This window comes from Oryza glaberrima, chromosome 3 (genome assembly GCF_000147395.1).
Source record: "Oryza glaberrima chromosome 3, OglaRS2, whole genome shotgun sequence".
In the NCBI taxonomy this organism is placed as follows: Eukaryota; Viridiplantae; Streptophyta; class Magnoliopsida; order Poales; family Poaceae; genus Oryza; species Oryza glaberrima.
This window is the reverse complement of record NC_068328.1, coordinates 8,762,222-8,788,639: the sequence shown is the minus strand read 5'-3', so window position 1 is coordinate 8,788,639 and position 26,418 is coordinate 8,762,222. Positions and strand designations below refer to the sequence as shown.

Genomic DNA, 26,418 nt, shown 5'->3' with positions numbered 1-26,418 from the left:
ATTAGTAATACGCAAAATGAAACAAAACTATTACTCTCTCTGTCCCATAATATAGCAATCTAGTAACTGCTGTAACATTTTATAATATAATGAATCTATACATCCTCCTGTCCACATTCGTTGCACTGTAAAATATCACATCCCGTAATAAGTTGCTATATTATAGGATGGAGGAGTAGATGGTAGAAGTATAGTTTATAAAATAAATTACTAGTACAATTTGAATTATCCAACATGAATACTAGAACATATTCGAGCTTAAAAATTAAGTCACTCGAGCAGAGGTAAATCCAAAAGATTGGTTTTAGTGACTGAACAGAGCATCTATTTCTTTCGTTTACATCATTGCGTGGTATAACTACCAGACACCCCCCCCCCCCCCCAAAAAAAAAAATTAAACTAGCAGATTGAATTAATGCCCTTTTCTCCCCCACAAATAAAAGCTAGTACCAGATTGTATATTAATCCCCTTGAAAGATAAAAGATCTAATCTAGCAAGATGTATCAGTGGTGTTGTGGAGGTGATTACAATAATTAAGCAGTTTAGCAATTAACTAGCTTGATTTAGATAGAGCACCGCAACCTATCAAGAGGGGTTTTCCCAACGTTTTTCTTTTTGTCGATATATAATATACAATATGGGCATTCAAATAATTGCTAACTAAATTTTTTATTTGTAGATGTACCAGTGATGCAATTATTACCTGCAATTGAGGAGTATTTAGCAACAAAGGAGTCTTTCAATTACAAATATAAAATGGAGGATCTATGTACGAACCTGACAAGCACATGATACTAATTACTGAGCAGCTTAAACCCTTCTTATGCATTATGTCCAATTACAAGGAAATAAAATTTTTACATAAAAAAGAAACACTTTTTGAAGAAGTAATGAAAATGTTATAATGTCCATTTGTTACAATATTCTTTATGTTTTTTTACTCGACCGTTAAGGATTAATCTAAACTAATTAGCAACCTCTTACTTCGATTTTATAGGATAATTTTCAATTGTATGTTAGTAAGGAATCAAATGCTGAAAAGTTCATTTTTAATATATACTACTAAAATAAAAAAAGTCAATACCAAAGTCCTTGCAACTCTCATTGGATCGTTAGCAAAGCCTATATTTGAACTGATAATCATTATGACAGTTTCTTTCATCGTGCATAACAGAGTTGGATAGTCTCCGTATAGTATTAACCATCAACTGCTTTAGCTATCTCCGACGACCATCGTGTTAGCCTATGCGGTCTGCCCAGAAATAACCACAGGCCCCCCCAACGCAGCGCAGGGGTGTGTGTCACACTGTCACCTTTGGCGTGACGGGTCAGCCAGACCGACCAACCCGCCAGCTTCCGCCGCACCCGCACACGCCGATGTCAACGGCGCGCCGACCCCTCCCGTCCCGGCCTCACATCCGCGCAGTCCCCAAACCCCCCCCCCCCCCCCCCCACCCCCCCAAACACCCGGGAGCTGCACGGTGCAACGCCCCCGCCCACCCGCCCGCCGCTTTGCGTGTGCGCACTACACAGCCGGCGGCGCAGCGGTCAACCGCGGCTTGGCCTTGGCTTCCCCCCGCGCGACGGCATGCCACCCCACTTTCCTTTCGCAGTGGAAAATATTTTTGGGAAAACCCGGACGGCCGAGGGGGCGCGTCGGTGCGCGCGCGCGGAAGGAAGCCACGCGAAGCTCGCTTCCCTTCCCTTCCCTTCCCTTCCCCTCGCGCAAAATATAAAAATCTGAAAACAGCAAGGCACCAAACGCGCCACCAGCCCACCACCACACACGCCGTCTGCCTCGCTTCTTCCTCCCTCGTCTCCCTCGCCTCCTCCGCGGACCGCAGCTTCAGACGAGCCCCAGAGCTCCCGGTCTCCCACCCCAAGAGGCCGGAGAGAGAGAGAGAGAGAGAGAGAGAGAGAGAAAGAGAGAGAGAGAGAGAGAGAGAGAGAGAGAGGGGAGGGGAGGGCGTGTGCTCGCGCGCCACCGCCCGGATCTCGAGCTCCCGGATCTACCGCAAAGGTAAATCTTTCGCTTGGACCGATCTCGCTCGCTAGATCCGTGCCTTTTTCACGATGAAGCCGGAGGGCGCCGGCTGCCGCTTTGGCTGGGAGAGAGTAGCTTCGGCTTAGCTACGGTTTGCTGCTGCTATAGATGCTGATGATAAGCTAAGAGTCGACTAGTAGTATTAATTAATATCTCTATCTAGCTATTCATTTCATCGGTGTTGGGTGGATTCCGCGGGTGAGATCTCGCCTCCCGACTCCGCGGATCTCATGCTCGGTAGGTACTCCGATGGGTTTTGAGGATAGAAGGTTGCGGAATTTCAGGGATCCGCGTTTGGTTTTGAGCAAATCCCGCGCTGGTTTTGCCCTGTTTGCGCGAGAACAAACAACAAACAGGGCGAAGTTATCTCCGATTCTCATGTGGGTGTTTGTTCTGTTCAGATCTAAACCGAGCAAGAGGCGGCGGCTGCTGCTGCTGCGGCCGCGGTTGTTGGTGGTTTGTTGGTGAGGAGGAGGAGGAGGAGGAGGAAGCGCGGGCGACGGCGAGATGTCGTCGAGCACGATCCGGAAGGCGCTGGGGGCGGTGAAGGACCAGACCAGCATCGGTCTGGCCAAGGTCACCAGCAACATCGCGCCGGAGCTCGACGTGCTCATCGTCAAGGCTACCAGCCACGACGACGAGCCGGCCGAGGAGCGACACATCCGCGAGATCCTCCACCTCACCTCCGGCTCCCGCGCCCACGTCGCCGCCGCCGTCGCGGGATGCTCCCGGAGGCTGTCCCGCACCCGCGACTACGTCGTCGCGCTCAAGTCGCTCATGCTCGTGCACCGCCTCCTCGCCGACGGCGACCCTTCCTTCCACCGCGAGCTCCTGCACGCCACGCGCAGGGGCACTCGCCTCCTCAACCTCTCCGACTTCCGCGACGAGGCTCACTCCGGTTCATGGGACCACTCTGCCTTCGTCCGTACCTATGCGCTGTACCTCGACCAGCGCCTTGAGTTCTTCCTCCATGAGCGCAAGCAAGGCTCCGGCTCCAACGCCAGTTCCAGTGCCAATGGCCCGTCACCGCGTGACCGCTGGGGATCACCTGACCCATATGGTCGCCGGTCACCCTCATACTCCTCACCCCCTGGAAACGGAAATGGGTATGGATATGGTGGTTATGATGATTACCGTGAGAGGAATGGCAACAACAACGCTGATGACAAGAAGCCGCCGACCCCAGTGAGAGACATGAAGCCAGAGCGGGTCCTTGCCCGTATGCACCACCTGCAACAGCTGCTCGACAGGTTCCTTGCTTGCCGCCCCACAGGTGGTGCCAAGCACAGCAGGATGGTGCTGGTCGCGCTGTATCAGATTGTGAGAGAGAGCTTCCAGCTCTATGCTGATATATGTGAGGTGCTCGCAGTGCTGCTGGATAGGTTCTTTGACATGGAGTATGCCGAGTGCGTGAAGGCATTTGAGGCATATGCCAGCGCCGCAAAGCAGATTGACGAGCTTTGTGCATTCTATGGCTGGTGTAAGGAAACTGGGGTCGCTAGGTCATCAGAGTACCCAGAGGTGCAGCGTGTTACCGATAAGTTGCTGGAGACATTGGAGGAATTTATGAGGGACCGAGCAAAGCGGCCCAAGAGCCCACCTCGGGAGCCTGAGCCTGAACCTGTAAAGGAGGAAGAGCCTGAGCCAGATATGAATGAAATCAAGGCACTGCCAGCACCAGAAGACTACAAGGAGCCTGAACCTGAGAAGGTGGAGGAGGAAGTAAAGCCAGAGCCCCCACCGCAACCCCAGGGTGATTTAGTGGATCTTAGAGAAGAAACTGTGACTGCAGATGAGCAAGGTAACCGGCTTGCTCTGGCCCTCTTCCAAGGGCCACCTGCAGCTGGTGGAAGCAATGGCTCATGGGAGGCCTTCCCCTCAAATGGTGGCAATGAGGTGACTTCTGCATGGCAGAATCCTGCAGCTGAGCCTGGGAAGGCTGACTGGGAACTTGCCCTTGTGGAGACAGCGAGCAATCTGTCCAAGCAGAAGGCCACAATGACAGGTGGTATGGATCCATTGCTACTGAATGGTATGTATGATCAGGGTGCCGTGCGCCAGCATGTCAATGCACAAGTGACAACTGGGAGTGCCAGCAGCGTTGCTCTACCTCCGGCTGGACAGAAAACACAAGTGCTGGCTCTGCCAGCACCAGATGGTTCAATGCAGAATGTTGGTGGAGACCCGTTTGCGGCGTCCCTTAGCTTCCCACCACCGTCCTATGTGCAGATGGCGGAGATGGAGAAGAAGCAGCAGTTCTTGACTCAGGAACAGATGATGTGGCAGCAGTACCAGAGGGATGGCATGCAGGGCCAGTCAAGCTTGGCCAAGCTCGATCGGGCTTACAACAATGGCTTCGCCCCCAACCCAGCCATGCCTTATGGGATGCCTGCAGCATATAACACGAACCCCATGCCAATGGCTTACACTGCAAATACTGGGTACTACTACCCCACTTACTGAGTTATTCTTTGTTCATCCTTACAGTTGCTGTGAATTTTGTTCTGTATCGTGATCTCATAGCCTTGGGGTTGTGTCCAGTATCAGTTGTTGTTCCCCTGCCTCTGGATCAAACCTTTTGGTCTCTTATATGTAATTCTATTTGTTTGGAACCAATTGCGGCATCTAAGGGTGGCTATAGTTGATTACATAATCTTATGTTCTTGTTCTTTCTCACTGTTGTTGTTATTGGTATAACTGACAGTGGTACAGCATGTCACATCTTATAATCTTACCTGCTAATGCTCCGAATTTGCAGATCTAGATCGCCTTTGTTTGTTGGAAAGGTTAATTGGTTGTTGGTATCAAGGGTATCATGTTTGGTGGCTTAATCAATTATATCTTTTTGTTGACATGATATGGTTTCGGAAATTGACTTCGGCTGTGTTTGGATCCAAAGTTTGGATCCAAACTTCAGTCCTTTTTCATCACATCAACCGGTCATACACACAACTTTTTAGTCACATCATCTTCAATTTCAACCAAAATCCAAACTTTGGATCCAACTAAACACAGCCTTCGAAATAAAGCTATGACATGATTAGGACAGGATTCAGTGAATTGTTTTACCTTGCGGCCGGTGTAAGTTATGGAATCTGTTCTTGTTAGGACCTTATCATGTTTTAGTTGTCCCCCGACATAGAAAGTTTCGTTAAATTAACTTGGCGAAATTCAAATTCCAAATTTCCTACATGACACTTCAGATATTTATGAGAGATGGTTGTGGAAATTTCTCAAATTCCTGGGTGGTTTTTCAATTATAATTCAACAATTGGCTAAAAGCATACAAGACGTGCCTACTCGTTTTTCATGTCTACGAAGATCAGGATGGCCATATGGGAATCTCTTATATTCCCATAATTGATGTCAGATACTAACAATCAGGATTGTGAAAAGAATAAAGGGAAACCTGGAACCTTGTTTTCCCAACTGTGATTAGCGAGTATCCACCTGCCTAAGCGATAAGCGAGTATTCACCTGCCTTGAATTCCGATTTCTGCATGACACCTGCCTTGAATTCCAATTTCTGCATGAATCAGGAAAGAATTTCCGGATAATCAGGAAAGCTCTCACATTCCAAATGGGCCTCCTTGAATTCCAATTTCCGCATGAATCAGGAAAGTATTTCTGCATAATCAGGAAAGTTCTCACATTCCAAGTTCGCCTCACTTGGCCATTCTTTTCCAATGGCACATCTGCGACAAAATGATTGGGATCAATGGAGAGAATGTAATAGTACACCATAACATCCATAGTGATTAGTGTAACACCTTTTAATCCCATTAAAGGAGCTGTACAAGTATAAAGTATGATGAGTAATGGATAAAGAATGTGTCAATGATTCACGTACTAATAAAAGCTGGCTACTAAAGCTGAGGGTTTTGGGTTTACTGGGAAAACTGAGTGCGCGCTTTCCTGACACGGCAAAGCATGCCCACTCTTCTTGACGGCGACAACCTGACCCGGTAAGATAAGCAGCACGTCGCTGTCAATTTGGGCTTTGGCCATTCCACGCCTTGGAACATCCTTTTCTTACGATAATTTCTAGTGGCGGCTGAGAAGATGACAGCAGAACACTTGGACCAAGTAAACCTCCATCCTGATCTGCAGACTCAGCCAGCCCATCTTTGCCTAATTGCGGGATCCTACCTCAAGATTTCAGCACGACAGAACGACATGGTCAGAAAATATACTGGCACCTCAAAGCATCAAAATATTGCTTGCAGGAATACGATGTGTATTCCTTCAATCCACACAATGAATCATTTTCTAGAGTTACAAGATGTATGTACTTGGGTGGAACGCCCAAATCACGTCCGATGCAGCATCCATTGCAATACAGTTCCCGCTCAACAAGGAAGTTTTCAGAGAGTGTCAATTGCGTGTTGATCTAACTAGCTACTAGTGGCCAAATGATGCTCACAACAAATTCCCATCAATTTGGCTGTAAGAAGCAAAACAATCTTTCAGAATTCCAGATCACTTGATGCAATGATTTCCCATGTTTTTAACGTCTGTACTTAGGATCAGCTCGTGTTATTTCGGCTTCAGAAATTCTATAATGTTACAGAGCACGCCTTTGTCATATGGATTCACAAACTTTACTCCAGAATCTGCACGGAGGCGAATCAGGTCAATATACCACTGGAGGAAATGTGCACTAAACCACAGGATGTACATGAAAAGGCACCTGATTGAGGCTGTTCCTTCATCTGGAATTCAGGGTATTTCTTCCAGTTTATCTGGAAAATCTCACCTCTTAGCTATAAGAAACAGCAAACGAGAAGATGGCCTGCAATTGATGAAGGAATAGTCCAAAGCATGGGAAGTTTGACATTACCCACTCATCTGTCTTGATGTTGAAGCAGATGCAATATATGTGCCATATCAAGAACACAGCCTAGCAAGGAAGCAACCAAATTAGTTGTGTGGCATGATTAGAAAATAGGTAGTAAAAAGTTTAGTTAGAACGTCCATCCATTATAAATACAAATGCAGCCAGTCTTCGATGATATCCATGGATACTCTATCTTAGCAAATTAGTCAAAGGAATGACAGACCAAACTAGCACACGGAATACCAACCCAGATTGGCGCCCTGTAAAACATGAAAATAACCAGGATATAGTGGCGATGTACTTATGTTCAACGGTCACCAATCAGCCCACAATCGTTTATTAAAATATGGGCAATGAAGAACCATGTGGGATGTCTACAATATTTGTTGAAGTTAATAAGAAACATCGACATAAACATGTGGGGTTCTCAAGTTGGTGTTGATACTTCCCATAGTAACCACAAGTGTGAGCACTTTTGGATTGAACTTTGTTAAGAACAGACTAACAAAATAGACTAGATAAATATTCGAATGGTTAGCAATTTAGTCTGCTTCAGGTTGTGTGTTTAGAGTTTCTGGTCCTTAGCTTCTCTCTCTATGTTGGTCAGTCCTTTTGAGGTGTTGATGTTGGTCTGTTTGGGCAACTTTAGCCAGGTTTCCTGTTATTTGCACTCTTGTAAACTGGGCAACCCCCAGATATGTTGCCGTTTTGGCCTTCAATATAGGCTGGGCCGTATGGTCTTTCTCAAAAAAATAAAATAAATAAATAAATATTTGAATGGTTGCTTGGTTGCATTTCTTCAACTTTGTTTTTCAGAAGTTGACAACAATGATATACTGATGTAACTTTGTTCCAAATCCCCAGGTACCTTGCGCTTTGTCTTCATTTTATTATTTTGTGACGTTAGTTTCAGTGGGATTGTAGGAACAATTTGTTTTGTATGCAACTTGACATTTTTCCTTATGTACACATTTTATCTTCTAAACAGTTATATATATCTTGGATCTATCCCAGCGAATACTGGTCGACTACTGATTGGATAGTTTATCATCACCAGCTGCGATCCGATGGCATTGAGCATTATTTAAACACACCATTCCTTCATTATCATGAGTTCAGTTTTACATCTTTTCAGAATATCCTGTGAAACAAGACATCTACTGTATTCTGGTAGATTTACCTCGTTAGCAATTAATTCCAAGCCAACAGTTCTGGAGCATGGGATTTTTTTTTCTCAAAACAATATCTTTCCCTTCTGCATGTGCAATTGTGCAGAGGTAATCTCTTAGCAGTAAAATCCATCATCAGTTGTTAGTGATTAGGACAAACCTGCCAGAGCACTTGGAGAACAGAGAAGAGCATTGTGCCGATTACCATGTTAACAGACATAGGATTCTGTGAAGTAAACAAAGTACCCTCAGTATCAGTCATTATAACACATTAACATTTGATCAGAAATTTTGATGTTATTTTATGGACAAATCAAAGAGGGACTCTGTGTTTTTTTAATGAATGATAAGATCATGAATAGATCACACAGCCTAAAGGATTTACACATGGATGGTCACTCATGTTAATTCTAATGCATCTAAAATCGTGAGGAAAAAAGAATGCCTGGCTACTATGAATCTACCGTACAAAAAGAAAATACCACTTAACACAAATGCACCTGTTGTGCCTAAATACCATAAAAATGCTAAAATTTACTATCCTAAAGTTTGACAATGAGGCTTGCAAGTTCGATGCCATCTCCTATCCACACTACAAACTGCCTCAAAAATAGTGCAATGGTAGTACAAGGTTAGAAGTAAAATATCTTTTTGTTCAGCTCGTGGTATAGAACTATTCAAAGGTACTCAGTGGACACTCCTAAAGACATAGCACCTAAAAGAACAATTATTTGTCGAGATGAGTTCAATAGCATGTGCAAAAACCACAATTACATAGTTGCCTTGATAATGTAGTTTTTATATCACTTGGCAAGCCATGTATGCAGCATATGCAAAGTAAGATGATGCCAGATGATACCTCCGATCTTATAGTTCCAGAATTTATGCATCTAGTGATATCTGTAAAGCAGAGTGAAAAAGAAGCTTTAATGTAGAAATCCATGGCTCTGAAATGCTATTTTGCTAAATGACATGTGAAAAATCCATAAATAGCTGTTACACGTTCGCTATCGTTAGTTGAACGATAGAATATTGTTATGGTTATTAAAGCAATGCAGATTGCTAACTCAAGAAAACTGATAACTCATTTTTACAGAGCAAGGAGGTTAAGATACATACATTTAGTTGAACACGTTGTATATGTCGATTCAGCGACAACAAAGCCTGTCAAAAGGGCCATAAACAGCCGATGATTTTTCTGTCCTGCAGAATACACACTGCAATTCAGAATATGTGCTTATAACATATGATAAAGAAAACTCCACACAAAAGAATGGGACATTATACCTATGCAGTTACCAAATGCAGGACAATGGTGATCATAACCTCTAACATTTGCTTTGCAGCAGTTACAGTGCCTTACCCTTGGAAGTGATGAAAATTTCTATAGCAAAAAAGAGGAATACATGTCAACATGTTAATGCAACAACTCAACGTCTCGTATTATTAGTAACTAAAAATAAGAGAACCATTTAAATATCTAATTCCTCAGCACCTCACTCGGGCATATAGCTTCCACAAAATCCTTACAGCCAGCTTCTTCGAAAAATGAAGATTCATAGGTCACAATGCCAGGATCACCAGAAAATATCCTGCAGTCGGGAAACAGAACTAAACCCTCCATCCTCAAGGTAATAATTCGCTAATATCAGTAAACTTAAGCTTATGAATTGCACAGCAATAATGTAAATGGACTAATGTATCTTAGACTTAGCTAAGTGCATTGTGAAAGAACATTCAGAAGAGCTAACCTGTAAAGTCCAAACAAAAGCATTGCACATTCAGCATTAATTACCATATCTAACAGGGAAGAAGTGCCTGCAAAGCAAACAACCAATTATAGAAACATTACAGAAACTAGATACACTCATCACCTATATACTACTACCAGGTGACATCATAAATGCAATAAATTTCCAAATATCAAAGGTTAACAAGCTACATGCCTAGACCCATTTATGGCAACCTATGAACACTGCATTGAGCCCTAAATCGTACTGAAGTGACATGTATTTAGCTAAGCTGTGCAGTGCAACTCACCAGGAAAGGTGATTAACTTCACCCAAATCGACGCGACACCACAAAAATGCCATATGCGTATACCAATAGACATTATCCAGTGCATTGCATTGTCAATAATGCTTTCCTTCTACTCAGAACAATGCCATATCACAACGGCAAACTACTATGCAAGTTCTAACACTAGAGATCGCGAATGCTGCCCATCCTACGGAGTCCAACTGATGCAATGCTCCATAACCTCACCTCCCCGGATGACAAACACGTAGACGCCCCACAAGAAGAGGATGTTGAACAGTACGAACAGCGGCGCCGATGCCGCCACTCCGATGAACCTCCTCCAGAACCTGCCCACCACGATGACGGCCAGGAACACCACGCCTGCGCACCACGCAACCAAACCACATCAAAATTCGCACATAATCAGACGCGTGGGGGTGGGGGAGCAAAAGGAAGCAAGCGGGCACGAACCTGCGACGGGGAGCATGGCGAGGAGGGAGAGGGAAGGGAAGAGGCGGGGCACCATGGCCACGGCGAGCTGCGAGAGGAGCGTGAGGCCGCAGGAGGCCAGCCCCGACCACAGCACCTCCCATGGCGACCGCCGCAGCCGGTGGAGCCCCGACGCCGACGCCAGCCTGCTCATCGCCGCCGCCTCCTCGCCCTCCGGATCCAAAGTACCATCAAGGCCGCGGCCGCCCCCCACCCAGCACGGAGATCCAGCCGGGGCGGGACGGCGAGGATCGCCGGATTAGCGCGGGGCGCCTCGATCTCGCCGGATTCCTCGACGGGAAGCGAGGGGGAACCGGGGAATCGACGTAGATGCGGGGCGAATCTTAGTGGCGTACTCGCGTGGGCATTTCGTCGAACATGCAGCAGTGGCCAAAGTAGAATGGTGTCATATGCGTGTGTGGTAACAGTTGAAGCAGCGGGCACATATGGTGTCAGAAAAGTCGCAAGCGGGTAACAAACTAGCGGCGGACTATTTGTATAATTTCTAGTGAAAACAATTTAGGAATGCACAATTTTTTTTAAGAATTTACGTTATATACATACATTCGGAGAATTTGTGAAAATAAACACTTATCATGACGCAGGATGCGGAGCAGCTCACACGACATGGTGCGGAGATGTGGGACCGATTGTTTGGGGCGGTCCTATGTGTCGGTAGAGCGGCACGTCCTGTGACTCGGGCGCGTGGCACCGAGTCGGGTTTGCGGGAACAAGGCCACAGGATCGCGCCTCTTGCACGCCTGAGTCGTGGGACCGTGTCGATACCGATGGCCAGTGGGTTGCCACGTTTCTAGGTCGCGTTTTTGGATGCGGGACAGTCCCAGTTATCCGTCCTGCAGCTTCGCACCACACGTGTCACCTACTTGTATTTTCGCGCGCGCGGAACGAGTATATTTATCACAATTTTCCTATGGTAATGTATATCAATGCAAATTTATAAAATGAAAATGCACGTTCTTGACTTTTTTTTTTCCTACTTCTATTGCTACTGAGGATCTTTTTGTAGGCTGAATATGGAGAAGAAAATATTGCATCAAATTGAGTGCTTCTGTACCACGAATGATAATATAGGTGGATATCATATTCGATACTTGTCAGTATAAGCTGTTATCGGGTGGTATAACAGGATGATACATATATACTCTCTCCGTTTCGAAATGTTTGACACCGTTGACTTTTTAGCACATGTTTGACCGTTCGTCTTATTCAAAAACTTTTTTGTGAGATGTGTAAAATTATATGCCTACATAAAAATATATTTAACAATGAATCAAATGATAGGAAAAGAATTAATAATTACTTAAATTTTTTGAATAAGACGAACGGTCAAACATGTAATAAAAAGTCAACGGCGTCAAACATTTTGAAACGGAGGGAGTATATCAGTACGAGTTAATATCCCGTTTATACCAAGAGAAAACAAAAACAGAAAGCCACACACGTCAACTAAAAGCAGCATCATTCTCTTCCTATTTCCTGTTCTCGCATCGCGTGATAATTAAACCCTCAGCTGAGGACCGGTAATGTCTGGTTGCCTGAGGAGAAAAGAAAAACGAGCTCGAGGAGGAAGAAGAAGGTTGACGGATGAAGGATATCGAATCCAAACACTGGAGGGGTGATGAACTCCAAAAATTTATTTGCGTTGGATTTATAAAATGTTGAAACTTTGTTAAAAACTGAAGTTGACCAAGTTTTCAAGTGAAGTTTTCAAAAGAAAAAAAAGTTTTCAAGTGAATCCCCGCAGTCCGAGTCATGGATTGGATCCACGAAGGTACGTATGGGGCTTCCAACAAATGATCCTATATCGTGAAGGCGAATAGGCGTGGCTGCCCGAGGTGGTCAAATCGGACGAAAGAAACAGCCCAACACGTACGTATTGTCAGTGTGTTGTCACTCAGCTCTTAGCCTCTTACTCACTACTGTTACTGGCTTACTGTGTTGTCATGATTTAGTACATATTTGATCATTCGACACACAGTAGTAGTAATTCACTTTTCTCTCGTCCAGTCTTTCGTGGCTTTGCTATGAAAGCCACACGAATCCGAGTGCGTCGCAACAAAGAAGGGGAGCTGGCCGGCCGGCTAACCACGCATGGCACGTGCACGGTCCCTAGCTTGGTCAGTTGGTCGCGACGAAAAGGAGACTGTACACGGTACACATGCGGGTTATAGCCTTATAGGCGTGTCCGAATATTTGCGTGGCCATTCATGTGTTTCTGCCATGGGCTGTGGGACTGGGAGTGGAGTGGCCTTTTAAACTCTGTCGTCATCTCATCCTTTGTATAGTTTTTACCCCCTCTCACGTAGCATGTCACGCTCGTTCCATTTGTCCTGCCACTGCGAAAATTGGCTGTGTAACACAAAATTTAAATCTACTCTACTGTAATGGTTTCACCACAAGAAAAAAGGAAGAAAAATCTGTGGTGAAAGGGAAACAGTCTGAGGGTCAATTGGACGCCGTTTATGGTGAAACATTAGTACTGTAACCTATACATATACTACTAGCGTACTTGTACCGCTACACAATCCTGTGCCCCAGTGCGTACGTATCCGAATTGAAGTGACTACACGATTGCCGTAGACCGTAGCAATGAGTAGCACGTAACAGATGTCTAAACAACAACCAATTGGTAGCTCGGCCCGCTGAGATCTGTTTCCCGGGACAGCGCTCACTAGAGCCTAGCTAGAGGGATACGACGCGTTTGCACTCACGCAACGCCCGGAGCGCTGATGCTTGCGGCAGAACAATAATGTTACAAAGATTGCAGCCCCTAACATGTGAATCTTACCCTCACCATTAAAAAAAAAATACAATCCTACAAATGTATCTGAACATATTATGTCCAAATACATCTTTAAGATTAGATTTTCTTAAACAGATTAGTACACGTCAGTGCATGGGATAACAATATTGTTATAACACCCACCGGCACCGCACGGACCGGAACATTGATACTTCCTGTAGAACAATATTATTACTAATATTATAGTCACTGATATGTTTTTTTTACGGACGCGTAAAAAGATTGCACGTTAATATATTATTAGAAGGGCACTAATATGTGAGTATTCCTCTTCTATTATCTCACCGCACCGTGCAGGCACGGCCTCTCGGTGGTGGTAGCCAGTCGCCCAGTCACCCGCGCGCGCGTCGGTCGCAGCGCACGCAGCCAGCGACGCGCGAGCGCGATTGTTGCAGGGTGCGTCACGTTCCGTGTACATGTAGGTGTCGCATCGCACGTGAAGTTTAGCGCGCGCGGTGCGCGACGCGCCAGTACGGGCTCCGAGTTTTGCTTGGTGGATCGTGTGACGAGTAAAATGAGTTCACGGTGGAGTAGCTTCAGTTTCTCGACTGAGAGTAATGCCGTGCCCTCTTGTTGCACCACTGATCAGCTCGCCTTTGCTCATATCACAGCAAGAGAGATGCTCCACGTACTACTACTACCACGTACTAGGACGGTAGGAGTACCAGGTCACCAAGTCTCATATCGTATCACACCCAACTTGCAACTACTTGTTGGACCATAAAGGGCACCGCAAATCTTCACATAAACAGGTTCCCCACCTTTACGTTCCCTCCCGGTCGGTACGTTCCGCCGTGCGCTAGCTAGCAGCTTCTACTCTAGCCTCTAGGTGGGTCCCTTAGGAACAATGCTTGTCTCAGCATGCAAGCATAGTGATAGTAGTAGTAGCTCCTTGCAACAGGACCACACACGTAATAATTCGCGAAATCTCTTCGCGCTTAACCAAAAGCCCGTGCTGCCGCTACCCTAGACTCCGTATCTACGTACAGTACGTTCTACCAGATCGATCGTGTCGTGACCAACCCAAACACAGCCAATCGAGCCTGCAAGATTCGATGCCTACCCTCGCGCCGCGCGTATGTACACGGTCGCACCGACGGATTTGCCGGAGGGTCTTTCTCTTTTGGCACCAGAACGGGAAGGAAAAATAGTAGTATATATCCTTCTCCTACATATATATCGCCGCGGCGCGTGTGGTAAAGAATCACTATCTGCAGGTAGAACGTTCGCGTTGCACACACTCGCATCGCATCCGCGAAGGTACCCATCGGTGAAAGCGGCAACGAGATGCGTTGCAACGCGAGGGTGTGCCCCCATCGGTGAAAGCGGCAACGCAACGGCACGAGACCGATTCGCGGTTGAGAAACGCTGCCCCCCGCCGCATTCACGGGGCCGCGACTGCGCTCTAGTACGTGTGATTGCTCTGCTTCCGACCAGGGTGGATCCAGAAACAAAAAGTTAAAGGGGCTTAATTATATAGTTTCTTCAACCTCCAGCTATTTAAGAACCTTAGTTTATCATTCATGATAACAAAATTGAAGGGGTGCTCCGAAGGTATCCATATGTGGAGGTAGGGGAGACTCGAGTCCCTGCACCCATGTTGGATCCGCCCTGCTTCCGACCGAGGCAGGCAGGCAGGCAGGCGGCCACGCGAGGGTGAGTAAAAACTCGGCGAGGGTAAGCTTCGGTCGAGTGGATGCATGGACATGGGGGACCTGGTGCTACAGATGCTACAGTGGAGAAGTCACGGAGTGGGTGAGCGTGTAAAGATTAAAGGTGGTGTGTTTGGTCGGAAGAATGTTGAGATTATAAGCAGGATTGGTGGTGGTGTAGCCGGTGATTTTACCTAACTTGTCTGGTCTCTCTAGGGAATTAATGGTAAGAGATTATTGTGGGAGGAATACGGCTTTGCTAGTCGCTATACATAGGGAGGGTGAGGTGGAAGGAGTAATTATCTTTTCGTTTATGTTTATACTTATCAGTAAAAATTTAAAGTTTTATTTTTATATTTAGAGTTGATTTTAATGTTTTCATCAAAGTTTATTTTTTAGCTTTTACTTTTAAATCAAACACGTATATAAAAATTTTATTTATAAATTATTTTTTATTTGTAAATATACTGTTTAGTATGGCTCTGCTAGTGGCGTACTCGGAGAAGAGGAAGAGCTCCTGGAGGACGTGTGATCCATTACTTCAGAATACAGAACTAGGGGTTTCATTACGGGTAATATGTATTCCGTACCAGCTACCCTCTATATAAAATGAATCAAATTATGAGGAAGTACTAGTACTAAATTAGACAGGACGGTTTCACTTCAACATCTTAAAACTGATAGGTTAAAACTGATAGGATTTTATACTGGGTTATGGGCTGTGTTTAGTTCGTGTGCTAAAATTTTTTTTAAGTATACAGTCACATATTTAAAGTATTAAACATTGACTAATAACAAAACAAATTACAGATTTTGCATGTAAACTACGAGATGAATTTATTAAGCCTCATTAATCCGTCATTAGCAAATGTCTAATATAGCATCACATTGTCAAATCATGGCGTTATTAGGCTCAAAAGATTCGTCTCGCGATTTACATGCAAAGTGTGCAATTGGTTTTTTCTTCCGTCCATATTTAATACTCCATGTATATGTCCAAACATTTAATGTGACGGAAAAGTTGAAAGTTTGAAGGAAAAAATTTGAATCTAAACACGACCATGGTTAAACACGACCATGGTTGGATTACAAACTGATCCTGACCAAGCTTAGAATAGTGGTATCCAACATTTCATCCACCTGCACATTAATGGGAGGATCAGGATACCCTAGGAACGCGTAACCAAACAAGTAGAGCAAACTAAACAGGAAACGATGCATCAACCAAACAAATACTCCTACTGTATATTGGCTGTGTTAAGATATATGGGTGTAAAGTTTTGACGTGTCACATCAAACATACGGACGCACATTTTAAATATTAAACGTAAACTAATAACAAAACAAATTACAGAATCCGTCTGTAAACTGCGAAACGAATTTATTTAGCCTAATTAATCCGTCATTAGCAAATATTTACTGTAGCACCACATTGTCAGATCATGGAGTAATTAGGCTTGAAAGATTCGTCATGCAATTTACACGTAATCTGTGTAATTAGTTATTTTTTCGTTTATATTTAATACTCCATGTATGTATCCAAACATTTGATGTGACAGGGTGAAAAATTTTACAAAAGGATCTAAACATAGCCATAGAAGATTTTGATCGAGCTTTGTAATTTTGGCCCGCTTTAAAATGATTTATTGAATGTATTATTACTTAATTGGATGGATAAATTAAATGTTTTTACAAAACTTAAAAAGAATCTATAACAAGTAGTCTACTGTCACGCCCGGAATTTCTATCCAAAATTCCAAACGCTTACATGTGCACGAACCCTCGTCCAGGAATCAGCCGAGGCACACAATAACAAATTGATAATAGAGTACAATTATTACTCTAATTAATAAGCGAATAGAATGTCATTACAGAGGTAGATAGTTCCTCTCAATCAATAAAGATCTAAGCAGCGGAAAATAAGATAAACAGCGCAGACGATTCCACTCCACAGGCAGCTTGACCAGGGCTACACCTAATCCTCCACACCATCAGCATCACTGCAGAACTCCTCCTCTGATGAATGATTGCAAGGTGAGTATATGACATACTCAGCAAGCCACGCAGCAAATATGCAAGTGCACAGGATAACAAAGGATGGCATAATAGGGTTTCATTTGCATAAACAGCATTTAATAAACATTTCAGAATTTAGTAAAACAGTTGAGTAATAATTAAACAATATTATTCCAACGCTATACAACATACCCTGTTGCATAAGCCCAACCATTCTGAACAACCAATCCCGGCTGCACAGTTCTATCTCCAAACCAGGAATATTCCATTCCAAACCAGGAGCTAATCAAATTATTACCAGTCATAGTATCTTTTATTATGATGAGAGGTATGAGACTAATCACGAAAGACATTGTTAAACCCGCCCATAACCGCGGGCACGGCTATTCGAATAGCTTTACTCTGGCTAGAGGTGTACCACTGTACCCACAAGACACAGCCCCACGACATGTCACCATGCGCCTTGATACCACCACGGTACCTCAGAAAGGAGCTGTGACAGTACCCCTCGCACAACACAATCCACCACAGCGCACCGTTCCTGGATCATAATCACCCCCTTATAAACAAGGCATGGACTCCCCAGCGACCCCCGTGGGCTTATCTCCGCCACTTCTCAGTCTGGTGCCCCGCAATGAACCATGCTATACAAAAGGTAAAGCCGTTGCCCACGCTGGCTTGTGGTTGGCACGGTTAATGTTTCACAACCGAAACTCGTGAACCGGTCCTTAATTGTCATGAGCACGACCATCAAAACCATGTGCTCACAACCCACCATTAACAGGTTTTAGTAGGCAAATTAATTAATTAACCAATCATGATTAACCATCATGAGTTATCATTAAGCCATCATTGAATAATAGGGAGTCATAAGTTATCCCAATAGTGTGCTAATGTTTCTAAGCATGGCTAAGCAATCACATCTAATATCTAGCTGAACCAATATATAAAGCTCAACTAGTCAATTTATAAGAACCCAAGGTATCAAGGAATAAAGTAATCAAGAACAAAAGGGCTATAACAAACAATAGGTTAATTCCACCCAATGACATTCGAAAATAAATGCAATAGTTGAATAGAAACAATAGCTTTAAATGGGATCAACATGCTCAAAGGGGTTGTTTGGGATCTGTGTGACTTGCCTTGCTGGCCTTGGAACTCTTCAAATTCTTCTCCTGCGAAAACGGACTCTCCGGAAACGTCGGAATCTAAACAGAAAAGAGCAAAACACCAAAACAGCACATAAACAAGTATGAACAGTACATGTGGATATTTTTAACATGTAGATCTCAATTTTAGAAAAATTTAGAGACTTGAACCAACTAAATCCGAGCTAAGATGAATTAGTTATGAATTTTTAAAGATTAAAACGGATTAAAACACTTATATGGATTTTAATTGAATTATGACGCAATAATGAATTATTTTTGAAAAGGAAAAGAGGATTTATTGCGTCAGCGGCTAGGGCTTGCGGTGGACCGGGTGCACGGCGACGGTTCACGAGAACGGACGGCCGAGATCGATTCATTCAAAACGAACGGCCGAGATCGACCGGTCCACGGCCGGACCACAGCGGACGGCATCGATGACGTCGGCGATGACGTCACCTCCGGCGGCGACCGAACCGCGCAAGCTCGCCGGCGAACGACGGCGTGGCGGCGCGAACGGAGAGCACCTACGGGTAGCGGTCGGCACGGCGAACTCACCGGCGACCAAAGCGACGGCGGACGATGACCGGACGACGTCGGCGACGAGGAAGAAGCGGCGGCAACCTTCGGCTTGACGACGGCGACGATGTCCCGGCGGTCGACAGCGACGGCGAAGGGGCTGACGAGGACGACGACGCGACGGCGACCACGACGGCGGCCTTCCCGAGCGACGGCGACGACTGGAGCGACGGCGGCGCACGGCTGGAGCGGCGGCGACGACGGCGGCGCGAGGACTCACGGCGCTAGGGCTCTACGGACGACGAGAGGCGAAGGCGAGGGTGGCGACGGGTAGCGGAGACACCGGGGATCCTTTTATAGGGGCAAGAACACGGCGGCGAAGGCCCACGGCGGCCGGCGACGAGAAGGAAAGTCTAGGGTTCGGAGGAGAGAGACCGATCCGATTCGAGATCGAATCCTCCGCTTTCCAAACGATTTTAGCCGAAGTTCCAAAAGGGAAAAGGTAGAGGAGATCGAGAAGATCATTTCCCCTCTATTGATTTCACCGGAAACGGAAAGGATCGGCCGGATTTGGAAAGAGACGGCGGCGGCGCGGCGCTAGGGTTTCGGGCGGCGGCGGCGCGAGGAAGACGACGAGTCTGACAGGCGGGCCCCACCTGTCAGCGGGCGAACGCGCGCGCGAGCGACGGCTGCGGCTGCGGACTGGGCCGACTTGGGCCGAGGAGGAGAGAGAGAAGGTTTTGGGCCGACTTTCGGCCCAAAGCCAAAAGAGACTTTTAAAAACCTTTTTCCATTTAAATTATTCATGAAATGCAATTCCATTTATTAAAAATACTTCCTTAGCTCAAATAAATCCCAGAAAAATCTAGAAATTATAGAATTAAGCAAAGTATTTAATAAAATTTTATCTAGCCCCATTTTATATTGGAATTTATTATTTAAAATTAGATCTTCTCTTCTAGGCTTTTAAAATCAATTCTAATAATTCCAATTAAACAACAATTTATATATTTGAAATTTTTAGGGTGTGACATCTACTCCCTCCATAAAAAAAACACTTAACTTGTGACCCCTCCTAGAACAATAAATCTGGACAAAGGACCCCTCCTGTGACCCCTTCTATAGATCCTAGGACAACGAATCTAGGCTAGGAGGGGTCACAGATTGAGTTTTTTTAGAACGGAGGGAGTAAGTAACTAGTCTCGTTTGATCGCTACTCCCTCCGTCTCAAGTTACGAGTCATTTAGTCAAAGTCAAACTGTTTGAAGTTTGACCGAGTTTATAAAAAAAAAAGTTGTAACATTTTTAACCCAAAACAAATATATTATGAAAATGTATTCAATTATTGATTTAATGAAACTAATTTGGTTTATCTATAAACTTAGTCAAACATAAGTGGTTTGATTTTGATCAAAGTCAAAACGACTTATAATATGAAACAGAGGGTGTGCCATTTACCAGGGCGCAGCTGGTCTCGTCTGCTCGCTGTCATTGTCATATCGAGTTGCCGAAAGAGGGAACTGTGGTCGGCATCAAAGCTATTGGGCTGTGTTTAGATCCAAAGTTTGGATCCAAACTTCAGTCCTTTTCCATCACATCAACCTGTCATACACACACAACTTTTCAGTCACATCATCTCAAATTTCAACCAAAATTCAAACTTTGCGCTGAACTAAATACAACCTTGGTAGCATCGACCCTTGGCTACGCCAGTCTGGGCTCTCCTTCCACTTAAGTAGGAGCATGGCACCATTCGCCATGGACTTTAACGCTAAGGGTGAAAACGGTCATGGAAATTCCCAATCGACCGAGCGCCGCTTCTGTATGAGGGGTATTGTTTTCAACCATACCTTTTTAGCTATTTATATTTTTTTTCTAATTTCTTTCTGAGTTGTATTAATGTTGAAACTAAATAGTTTAAATGATAAATATGATTAATTACCAGCTGATCGAGTGTCATCCTAAAAAGATGCTACCGATTACGACCGTTTTCACCCCTATTTGGCGCCATGGCTTTGCACCTCGGCATCAACAATGCCAACGCTGATACCAATGTCCAGAATTAGAAGTAGTTTTTCTATGGTCTATACAATCCATCCCATAAAAAATCTAATTTTTGCTATGAATTTGGACACAGGTAGGATGGTTATTTTTTTGGGTGAGAGAATATTTATAAACTAAGTTTTCAGAAATAGCTGAAGTGTGAAAAATGTACTCTCAGAGGAGTTCCGGGTACGAATAGGGTGGTTGTCCAATCGGAAAATATGCACTCTCAACATGACTTGCGGTGGGGGAGAGAAAGATAACAAATGAACATGACTTGCGGTGGGGGGCGAGAAACAGAACGACTGAACGAGAGGATCTGTCAGTTTCTCATCAGTAGCAGTAAAGTTTTTTTACCGCGTTATTTTTTTTTTCGAAGATTATTTTAACCGTATTCTCGGTGAAAGAAAACAAGACAAAACTGTGTAATTATGTATGCGCATAATTTCTCATGGGTAACTAGGAATATTTTCTTCAGTGTATGGTTTGCAAAAAAAAAAATCGGCATTGCCAAATTAATTTGTAACATATATCTTGGCAAGAAAAATGGTAACAAACCAAACAATCAACTTGCAAAAAATTTTGCCAATTACTAAAAGGATGAAAAATGCCAGGATATTTTTATTGGAAAAAGATCAAATATCCTAGCAGGTGACAATGAAAGAGTTTATCCACAGCAAGAAATTGCTGAACCAGGCAACCAAGCTTTTAAAACCAGACGAAAGCGCAACCCAGCGTAAGCTCCTCCCTCTCCCCTTTCGCCGTCGCGGTCTACTCCCCCCACACATCCCCCCCCCCCCCCCCCCCCCCTCCCCGCGCCCCGCCGCCGAGCTCGCCGAGCGGCCGGCGAGAGGGCGTGCGCGGCGATGGGGCAGGGCGCCAGCTGCGGGCGGCCCAGCGAGGAGGTGGACTTCTTCGGCGCGGCGCAGTCGGGCGACCTCGCCCGCCTCGCCGCCGCCGTCCGCTCCCGCCCTTCCCTCCTCGGCCGCACCACGCTCTTCGACCGCCTCTCCGCCCTCCACATCGCCGCCGCCCACGGCCACCTCCAGGTAAGCTAGAACCGACCATCTTTTTTGCTTGCTTCTCATGCTCCTCGCCGCCGCGCCGACCGCGGCGTGCTAACTGTACTCTTGCTTGTGTTTGTTTTAGGTGGTGTCCATGGCGTTGGATCTTTGCGTGCACCCGGACGTCGTTAACCGCCACAAGCAGGTTCGCGGCGCAGCCCTGTTTGCTTCTGTCACTCCCACCTGGGGGAAGTTTCTCCTCAAATCTTGCACCTCTTTTTCGCCGCAGACGGCGCTGATGCTCGCGGCGATGCACGGGAGGACCGAGTGCGTGCGGCGGCTGCTCGACGCCGGCGCCAATGTGAGACTTAAGCGAACACCGTGTGTCCGTGTTTAGTGGTCGGAGCTCGGAGAGCTGTTCATGGCGTTCGACTAACCGGTGCTTCTGTTTCGGGCGCAGATTGTGATGTTCGATTCGTCGCACGGGCGGACGTGCCTGCACTACGCGGCGTACTACGGCCACGCCGACTGCCTACGGGCCATCCTCTCGGCGGCGCAGTCGGCGCCGGTGTCGCAATCCTGGTTGGCCTTCTGTTCCCGGAGCCCCCACGCCATTTCCGCTGCGCCTCCTGTAGCTAGCAGCCGCCCGCGCGCTGGGCGGCATTGCTCATGTGTTCTCAGCTGTGTGGAGTTGCAGGGGTTTCGCGCGGTTCGTGAACGTGAGGGACGACACCGGAGCGACGCCGCTGCACCTCGCGGCGAGGCAGGGCTGGCGGCGCTGCGTCCACGTCCTGCTCGAGAACGGCGCCATCGTGTCAGCCTCCAGTAGCGCCTTTGGGTAAAGCTCCTCCTCCCCCCCAAATCAAAACCCCGCGCTTCTTCCAAGCGAAAATTCGCGCCTTTTTAGGAAAGCCGTGACATTTGACGCGCGCGCGCGCGCCCGCCCGTTGTTCTTGCAGATTCCCCGGGAGCACGCCGCTGCATTTGGCCGCGCGCGGCGGCAGCCTCGACTGCGTCCGCCAGCTCCTCTCCTGGGGCGCCGACCGCCTCCAGCGAGACTCCGTCGGGTGAGTTGCAATCGCAGAGCTCAGCTCACTCTGTCCAATTCATCAGTTGAAGAACTCGAAAATGCCAGCTCGTGTCTTTCTCTCTCTTCATGGCGGTGACGACGAATTTGCGCTCTCTCTCTGTGTGCAGGAGGATTCCGTACGAGGTGGCGATGAAGCGAGGGCACGTCGCGTGCGCCGCGCTGCTGAACCCGTCGTCGGCGGAGCCCCTGGTGTGGCCGTCCCCGCTCAAGTTCATCAGCGAGCTCGAGCCGGACGCCAAAGCCCTCCTGGAGGCGGCGCTCATGGAGGCCAACCGGGAGAGGGAGAAGAGGACCCTGAAAGGGGCCAGGAGCGCGTCGCCGTTGGCGTTGCCATCGCCGTCGCGTTCAGACGACGGCGCGCACGACGCCGCCATCTCTGAGGTAGTACCGAATTGTGCAAATTTTACAAGTAGTACTACTCCTTTACTGCCTTCTCGTCACATCTTGGACAATGACCATGGAAACAACTCGAGTTGACAATAGCAACTGCACACTTGCACCGGTACTGATCTCGTAGCCATTATCCCAGAATGCATCGTAACATCGGTTTCATCTACTAGACTGCATTATCAAGTCTCACACATCGGGTCACACTTATCTTGATCCGAGAGAGAGAGAAACGAATGATGCCCTTGGAGATGCTAATTTTTATTTTCAAATGGTTCTTAAGTACTCATCAGCATGATGGCTACTGCTAATGGTTGCTGGTGTACTGTACTAGTCTATAATATTGTACTCATTGGTAACGCCAAGTTAGGCACATGTTTGTCAAACCACGGGCAGCGGCATGTACTCCTATCTGTAGACGGTCACTTGCACGAAAGCCACAAGTCCTCGGTGCACGTCTGAGCAACTGCGCCGATCCATATGCCTGGAGATCATTATTCAATCTCGTATATGCAATCAAAACGATGTACCTCAGGGCACATGCCATGATCAGTGCTGCATCTCAGACATGCATCCCGGAGCACTGTGATGCCCATCCTCATGACTGATCGTGTCGTGTGCTCGTTGTCGTGCAGGAGGAGGCGGCGGCCGGCGGCGGCGAGGTGTGCAGCATCTGCTTCGAGCAGGCGTGCACGATCGAGGTGCGGGAGTGTGGGCACCAGATGTGCGCGGCGTGCACGCTGGCGCTGTGCTGCCACGCGAAGCCCAGCGCGGCGGCGGCGACGCCGTGCCAGCAGCCGCTGCCGACCTGCCCGTTCTGCCGCGGCGGCATCTCCCGGCTGGTGGTGGCGACGACCAAGACCAGGGCAGGCGGCGACGACGAGGAGGACGACGAGGAGGCGGGCAGCAGGCTGGCGTCGCCGCTGCACAGGAGGTCTCGCCGGGCGGTGAACCACCCCAGCGGCGACGGCGGCAGCACCAGCAGCATCATGGGCAGCATTGCGTCGTCGATCGGGAAGATGGGCAGACGGCGAACCGACAGCAGCGAACACGTCGACGTCGACAAGCCCTAGCACGCAACTCATCGGATCGAGTCAGAGTGGACACGATCATCCTGGTACAAGCCATTGTCGTCGTCGTCGTAGTCTTCTTCAACCGATCGGCAAATGAGCTACTATTTTTTGTAGATTATTACCATTATTTTTTCCTCAAGAAAATGAGCTATTCCATCTGTGTAGATTTGAGCCATGCTGTGTAAATCCAAATAAGCAGTCCTTGCATGCTTGGTAGCCCCCAGCACTTCCAGTGGAGTTCTTGAAAATTTGTAAATGCCAGGTTCAGAGATTTGGACCGATATGATAATGAGAACCCAAAACAAATCCATGTGACTGCTTTATAATTGGACTCTGGAGATGGGGCTACATTGCTCAGGTGCTATCTTCAGACTTTGTCCAATCTTGTCTAGTTTTGGGGTCCTTATTTGTGATCTGATGATGACTGAAGCTTAGGATCCCATTAATAATGGCCAAACTGGGGACGTAGATTGTTGCAACTTTCCCTTTGGATCAACTGCGCTGAGGTGGCAAATGTACTACACACTGTTCATGCCTTCATGGCTGTCTCCAGACTCCAGTCAGCATGTGTAGCTCATATAGGTATGGGTTTATGGCACTGTACAGCTTACTACTTGTGCTTTACTAGGACAAGCCCCAAGAAAAATTGGGAAATGGAGTACTACAAATGAGCAACATTTTTGTTTCAAGAAGCAGTGAGGGAGCACTACAAATGAGCAACATTTTTGTCTCAAGAAGCAGTGAAATTTGCCATGGAGGCATGGAGCATTCTTGAGCTCATCAGGAAGAGGGATGGTTCAGTTCAGCAGGAGAAATGGCAGGAACAGATGATGAAGGAAGAGGGACAGCGACTCCTCATTTGATGCCTGAATGGAGTCAGCCTTGTGGGGAAACCGAGGAGAATCGACTTGACATCACATCCTCATCAGGACTCAGGAATAGCAAACTCTCGTCAGAAAGAAGCGACGACGTCGCAGAAAGTGTCCAGGGGAAGATTGGAAGGAGACGCTGCGACACCTGACCATGAAGAAAGAGAGACGTCACAGTAGACCTTTCTCTCCTTTTCTTTTTTTTCCCATACCCTTTTGCCCTTTTGCAAGGATCTCTCTCAATGGCAGTCAAGAATCAGCATCAGACCAAACCAGTGACGACGAAACTTGCGTAGATCGGAAATAATTACTGTTCAGCATCTCATCAAAGTCAAGCTAGATCATGTTCAGGGTCCAGATCCAACTCTGAATGTGTGTATGCTTGTGTTTATGTGCTGCTAGTCTGCTACCAACCAGACAGCCGCTGTCACCACCCAGAAGTTCTTTCAGAAACCGGCGCAAAACTTCTTCACCAAGATAGAACCGGTACAATGCCTGGTTTAGTATAGTAATAGCATCATTATCATCATATAGTAATATAAGATAAGATGTAATAGTATCATTATCATCATATAGTAATATAAGATAAGATACTTAACTATGGCAAAGTGCAAAAAATGTTTTCTCTAGCCAACTACCAGAGGCAATTGGTACTAGTAGTTTGGTACTGCTCTACTTAACAGTTCTTTTACTACCCTAAGAACAATCAGCAGAAAAGTTGGACACAACAATAAACAACAACAACAACAACTACTACTACTAATTATGGAGCCCCTTTTGCATCATCATGATAACAAATCGACAGAAGGCTCCTACACTATGCCCCAATACCTCAAGCTTACAAGCAACAAGCAAGCATGGCACGTATAAAAGGATCCACAAGACAAGATAAAAATTAGGCACCAGATAATCAAATGCCTTTTATCTTCCCTGATTAACACTATCAGCTTTGTCATTAAATTGCAACAATCATGCACAGGTCACCCACTACTGTTTATTGCCCTAACATTGTTTCCAGTTACACAGTGGGTACTTCAAAGTATATCCTCTTTAGAGTTAAAAGAAAGGATAAGCAAACTAGTATAGTGCTAGTGTACTAGTACTAGACGTCGTGGTGCAGTATAGATAACAAAACTGACCTATCACTTCGATTAAAAAGCCTGAAAGAATATCCAGGAGGCACAAGCAGGCATGAGCTACAACAGGCAAAGCGAGAGGAAAAAGGGAGAAACGA

General features: G+C 46.3%; 3 protein-coding genes across 3 annotated transcripts; 2 read left to right on the top strand and 1 right to left on the bottom strand.

Moving 5' to 3' along the window:
- The first annotated feature begins 1,670 nt into the window (after positions 1-1,670).
- On the top strand, positions 1,671-4,721 carry LOC127769072 (putative clathrin assembly protein At2g25430). Its single transcript, XM_052294776.1, has 2 exons — positions 1,671-2,021; positions 2,447-4,721. The coding sequence occupies exon 2, from the start codon at positions 2,553-2,555 to the stop codon at positions 4,506-4,508; it is 1,956 nt and encodes a 651-aa protein (XP_052150736.1). The 5' UTR covers positions 1,671-2,021; positions 2,447-2,552; the 3' UTR covers positions 4,509-4,721.
- A 1,512-nt stretch (positions 4,722-6,233) lies between these two features.
- Positions 6,234-11,006, bottom strand: LOC127769073 (uncharacterized). Its single transcript, XM_052294777.1, has 11 exons — positions 10,542-11,006; positions 10,317-10,451; positions 9,803-9,869; positions 9,547-9,643; positions 9,339-9,435; positions 9,171-9,254; positions 8,911-8,951; positions 8,212-8,277; positions 6,886-6,945; positions 6,736-6,787; positions 6,234-6,658 (listed from the first exon to the last, which is right to left on the bottom strand). Exons 1-11 carry the CDS (start codon positions 10,711-10,713, stop codon positions 6,582-6,584), a joined length of 948 nt encoding a protein of 315 aa, XP_052150737.1. The 5' UTR covers positions 10,714-11,006; the 3' UTR covers positions 6,234-6,581.
- A 10,557-nt stretch (positions 11,007-21,563) lies between these two features.
- On the top strand, positions 21,564-24,625 carry LOC127768509 (E3 ubiquitin-protein ligase XB3-like). The gene is made up of 8 exons (XM_052294104.1): positions 21,564-21,810; positions 21,911-21,970; positions 22,055-22,126; positions 22,226-22,347; positions 22,463-22,603; positions 22,725-22,832; positions 22,963-23,236; positions 23,878-24,625. The coding sequence occupies exons 1-8, from the start codon at positions 21,628-21,630 to the stop codon at positions 24,313-24,315; spliced, it is 1,398 nt and encodes a 465-aa protein (XP_052150064.1). The 5' UTR covers positions 21,564-21,627; the 3' UTR covers positions 24,316-24,625.
- The last annotated feature ends 1,793 nt before the right edge of the window (positions 24,626-26,418 follow it).

Coding starts and splice junctions, on each gene's coding strand:
- LOC127769072 (XM_052294776.1), top strand. CDS start 2,553: ATGTCGTCGAGCACGATCCGGAAGGCGCTGGGGGCGGTGAAGGACCAG.
- LOC127769073 (XM_052294777.1), bottom strand. CDS start 10,713: ATGAGCAGGCTGGCGTCGGCGTCGGGGCTCCACCGGCTGCGGCGGTCG. Junction 9,255..9,338: donor TGCATTTGGTAACTGCATAG/GTATAATGTCCC, acceptor TGTATTCTGCAG/GACAGAAAAATCATCGGCTG. Junction 8,952..9,170: donor TACAACGTGTTCAACTAAAT/GTATGTATCTTA, acceptor TCTGCTTTACAG/ATATCACTAGATGCATAAAT.
- LOC127768509 (XM_052294104.1), top strand. CDS start 21,628: ATGGGGCAGGGCGCCAGCTGCGGGCGGCCCAGCGAGGAGGTGGACTTC. Junction 22,604..22,724: donor GCCTCCAGTAGCGCCTTTGG/GTAAAGCTCCTC, acceptor TTGTTCTTGCAG/ATTCCCCGGGAGCACGCCGC. Junction 22,833..22,962: donor CTCCAGCGAGACTCCGTCGG/GTGAGTTGCAAT, acceptor CTCTGTGTGCAG/GAGGATTCCGTACGAGGTGG.